A 5,320-nucleotide genomic window follows, 5' to 3' on the forward strand; every position below is an offset into this window, starting at 1 on the left:
GAAGTAAATGGGGTAAATATTCTGCAGTGGAAATAAGTAAATATTAATTATCAAGACAAAAATTAGTTTCAGGAGAATTAGAAAGGTTTTTTCTCCTGTCCCATTTTTGGGCATCTCCTCATTCATTCATTTGGCATTGATTTCAGCTATCTATCTATTGACTTGAGGTGTTTTTAGACTCTCTTGGGAAAATCAAAGAGGTATAAAATGATGAATGAAACTTGGGAAGACTGCTAAATGAATTTTTGAGAGACTACTGTGTGCTGAGCACTCTAAGGTTTGGGTTCTGTGAAATCACCAGCTATTGTGAAGAAACATACATGCAACTTAGTCAAGTCAAATATTTAATAACAAAGATTACAGGAGTGTATAGTATTAAAGGGCCATTTTTTTCTAAGGGATTGGGAGAAGTCTCCCTGTTAACAATAGATTTGAAGAAAGGATTGGCCTTTCTATAGTACAGCCATAATTAGTAGATTACTGAGTAGTGTCATTACATAAATCAGATATGGTTTCCACATTTGGAAATGAAGATCCCTTTACTTGCTTGCTTCCTTTACCAGGAAGCACATTTTGCATTCACACTTTGAAGATGGTTAGAGAGAAAATAATTCCAGGAAAATAAATTTAAATGCATAGGAATATAAAAATAACAGATAACATTTCATCTCCTGAAAACCAGAAAAAGTCCCTGAAAAATAGAGAAAGTAAAAACCAAAAATAAATAAACAAACAAATACTCAGAGAAGGAATAAGAAAGGTAGATAGTTTGTAGAATCAACTGGGCCATGGATTCATACGAAATGGATCCAAGTGTTGCATCTCTTGGTAAGTAGATGCTTTGATGAGGTCATTTAAGCTCTTAGAAGTTTTTAGTTAATGCTAACCACATCTAATTTATTTCAACCATGTAACCTTAGAAATAATTTCCACAATTCTTGATGATGAGAAATATTTTTCCATAATAGAAAATTTCTTAAAAACTAGGTCTTCTGTCTTTAGTTGAAATTATCTGAGTTCCCTGTTTTCTGTAACTAGAAAGATATGTGTTAATGTAAGGGTAAATTTGGTGGAATTGTAAAGAAGCAAGTGTCTAAAGTGTTTCCTATAATAAATAATGGTGTTTGTTGATATGTCCACTTTCTTTACTTTGGAGAACATTAGAAGACAGCTAAGAGCTGAAATGGGTAGAACACACACATTAGGACAATAGGTAGAAATAAGTCACTAGATCTAAGGACATGAACTTATACTCATTTAACATAGGATGCTTTTATGAGAGGTGACATTGTCACTCACTTGACCTTGTGTAATATGCTATCTTTCTCAGCTATGTCTCAGTGTTCTGGAAACCACTTTACAAATGGGGATGGTGAGGATACCAACGGCAGCAGCCTGACAGATTTCATCCTGTTGGGGTTTTCTGATCATCCTCAGTTACAGGAGGCTCTGTTTGTAGTCATCTTGATCTTCTATTTACTAACCATTTTGGGTAACACCACGATCATACTGGTATCTCATTTGGAACCCAAACTTCACATGCCAATGTATTTCTTCCTTTCTCATCTCTCCTTCCTTGACCTATGCTTCACCAGCAGTGTTATTCCCCAACTCCTGGTAAACTTGCAGGATCCCATGAAAGCCATTACATATGGGGGCTGCATTGTTCAACTCTATGTCTCACTTGCCCTGGGTTCCACAGAGTGTGTTTTGCTCGCAGTGATGTCCTATGATCGCTATATTGCTGTCTGCCGTCCTCTACGTTACACAGTCTTTATGCATCCACGTCTTTGCATGATCCTGGCATCTATGGCATGGCTCAGTGGGGTGGCCACCACCCTGGTACAGTCCACTCTCACCCTTCAGCTGCCCTTCTGTGGTCATCACCAAGTGGATCATTTCATCTGTGAGGTCCCTGTACTCATCAAGTTGTCTTGCATAGACACCACTTTCAATGAGGCTGAGCTTTTTGTGGCTAGTATCCTCTTCCTCATAGTGCCTGTCTCATTCATCCCGGTCTCCTATGGCTACATTACCTGGGCTGTTTTGCAAATCAAGTTGACTACTGGGAGACAGAAAGCGTTTGGGACCTGCTCTTCCCACCTGATGGTGGTCATCATCTTCTATGGAACCATCATCTTCGTGTATCTGCAGCCGGCCAAGAGTAAATACAAGGACCAGGGAAAATTTGTTTCCCTCTTCTACACTGTGGTGACTCCTATGCTAAACCCTCTTATTTACACTCTGAGGAACAAAGAGTTTAAAGGGGCTCTTAAGAAAGTTCTAGGGAATATTCTGGCTGTAAATTTTGCATGATTATCAAAAAATTTCTTAGAGTGATACGGTGATAAAAACCGTTCAATAGGGCCACACTTTGGCCATTTTATTCCATTTTCTTCCAGTTGGTTCCCTACTCAATTTTTAACATTTGGTAAAATGCATGGAATATATGCATCTAGTCCTGACTTACAATGGCTCAGCAGTAATATACAATGAAATATTTAGTCAATCTATGCTTCAGTGTCTTTTCTTCAGAATGTATTATTTAAGTAGCAAATATGAGATTATTTTAAAGGCTAAACACTTTACAAGATTAAGGTGAACATACAGACATTAAAGACAAATGTAAGGTCATTTGTCTGTCCTTCATTCATTAACCAATAATGCAGTCTCTCAGTATTGCAGCCTTCCCTTAGCTCTAGATATAAAAATGTAGCTTAATTCTTTCCAAGAATTCAGAGCTGGATGTAATTAGGATGACTGTGCAGTGAGCATACTGTCATGAAGCAAAAGACTTTTTATTTTGTCATATATTCCATCCACTTAGAACTTGGAAGAGATGTGTGGAGGTGCAAAAACACCATGAGAACAAAAATAATACATTAAAAATGGTGGACAAAGCAGCTGGATGGGGCCTCATTCTTTAATTTCATAGCTGAATGTATGGTTGAACCAACGAACCATTTCTCACTACCTGACAATGGATACTGTTTCCTGAGAGAAATCACAGCTATAGAATTTTTTGTGCCTTGCAAATACACACAATTAGTAATGTTAATTATTGTTATTATAAACTATATTTTATAGATAAAATATTTTCTCATCATTTTGAATTTTATTTCCCAGATAAAAACTTAAACAGCTTTCATGATTTACAATAAAACTGTGATAATCATTTATCATGATTTCACTCTAAATAGTCCTTTTATATAGCATTCTTTTTCTGAAAATGAAGAAGTTTCACATATTGATTTTGGGAAATTTTGTGGGAATACATAAGATTCATATTCTACTTTACTGTATTACAGCAAGTACGGAGTTGTATAAACTATTTTAAGCAACAGTGCCAGATTCAAACTTACATCAAAAAAAAAAAAAAAAAACAGTTCAGTGAGATGAGAAAGAATATTGTGGGAAGATCCTGTAGTTCCACATGTGATAATCATTTCACATAAAGAGTAAAGATGTCAGGAATGACCTATCACTTATGACTTACGAGAAACAGAGAAGAATGTTGCCCCAGACAGACCTGAAGGATGTGAAAGTCTAAACCAGCTGAAGAAGAGTTTCTAAGACTAATATATATAGAGAGGGTGATTAACATGTTTTCATGAATGAAATAAATTCAAAAGTGTGAAAATATTGAAGGAACAAACTAAAATGCAGTGTGACTGGAGCAAATATTTAGAGGTGAGATGCGAAGGTAGAAAACTGTCTGAATTGGTCAAATAATGCAGGGCTGTGTAAGTCAGATAAGGCATTGGAATAGTACAAAATGGGAAGCAGAAGTCCTAGGGACAATTAAGTACTATTGCGTTGTAGTCCTTGGTTAATGCTTTCATTCATCAAACCTGCCCCTCCTGTCACTGATTGGGCAGGGGACTACAGCTGAGTAACTTTCATTCCTTGGAATCGATAGATTACTCACATCTAGTGTCCAGCCAAACTTTGAGAAATTATTTGGAAATTGGAGTTGTTTATAACTGATTTCTCCAGTTCTCTTGGATGGATGCTGTGATAAAAGCAGAGGTAATGATCAAAGGAATTAATTAAATTCAATTGATTATAATCAATGAACTTTTATAAAACATCTTTATTGAACACTTCAAATGCCAAAGCAATTGAAGGATTTTTATTTTTAAATATTCTATGATGCTTTCTAGTCCCAATTATACTGTGAGTCATACTGGCATATCTCATATTAGGCAATATAAAAATAAAAAACAGCCTATGTCTTCAGAGTGGAGAGAGTTCAAAAAAGGCTAAAAATGTATAGGAATAATGTCAGGGCCTTGATATTGAAGAAAGGATAGAATTCAGACACACAAGAAAGTATAAATTTTTTCAGCACATCAACCAATGCTGATGCAGTGTAAAGAACACCAGACTCAGAAAAGCAGTCTTGGGTTTAGGTCCTACATTTTCTTATTACTATTACAAAATCCCAACACTTATTTTTGACCTATGTTCCCCTTTATTTAATGAGATAATTGCATTAGAACATAAGATATCTTCTTTCAGCTTAAAACTTGCAACTATCACTGGCATTTGGGGCATCTAATAAATGTAGGCAGATTTGAGAAATATTTAGGTGTTATCTGTAATTTGGGGGACTAGCTATTAGGGATAAAAAATAAAAAAAAAATATTGACAGTTACATCAAAGATGGGCCTAAGTTTCTAGTTTACATAAATTGGGCTGATGGTGTTCAGTTGAAGAGCAAGGGCTTTGTTTTAGTTTGCTAATGCTGCCAGAATGCAAAACACCAGAGATGGATTGGCTTTTATAAAAGGGGGTTTATTTGGTTACACAGTTAAAGTGTCCAAGGTAACACATCAGCAATCGGGTAACTTCACTGGAGGATGGCCAATGGCGTCCAGAAAGCCTCTGTTAGCTGGGAAGGCACGTGGCTGGCATCTGCTCCAAAGTTCTGGGTTCAAAATGGCTTTCTCCCAGGACATTCTTCTCTAGGCTGCAGTTGTTCAAAAATGTCACTCTCAGTTGCTCTTGGGGTGTTTGTCTTCTCCTACCTCCTCCAGAGCAAAAGTCTTTCAACAGCCATCTTCAAACTGTCTCTCATCTGCAGCTACTCTCTCAGCTTCTGTGCATTCTTCAAAGTGTCCGTCTTGGCTGTAGCAAGCTCAGTCCTTCTGTCTGAGCTTATATAGTGCTCAAGTAAACTAATCAAGGCCCATGCTGAATGGGTGGGGCCACACCTCCATGGAAACTATCCAGAGTCATCACTCACAGCTGGATGGGGTGCATCTCCATGGAAACAGTCAAAGGATTAGAATCTAATCAACACTGATACATCTGCCCA

At 36.9% G+C, this 5,320-nt stretch overlaps 1 protein-coding gene across 1 annotated transcript; it reads left to right on the forward strand.

Annotated features, from left to right (window-relative positions):
• The first annotated feature begins 1,332 nt into the window (after window positions 1-1,332).
• On the forward strand, window positions 1,333-2,316 carry LOC119506582 (olfactory receptor 2G2-like). Its single transcript, XM_037799589.1, has one exon. It carries the CDS (start codon window positions 1,333-1,335, stop codon window positions 2,314-2,316), a length of 984 nt encoding a protein of 327 aa, XP_037655517.1.
• The last annotated feature ends 3,004 nt before the right edge of the window (window positions 2,317-5,320 follow it).

This window comes from Choloepus didactylus, chromosome 11 (genome assembly GCF_015220235.1).
Source record: "Choloepus didactylus isolate mChoDid1 chromosome 11, mChoDid1.pri, whole genome shotgun sequence".
Taxonomy (NCBI): Eukaryota; Metazoa; Chordata; class Mammalia; order Pilosa; family Megalonychidae; genus Choloepus; species Choloepus didactylus.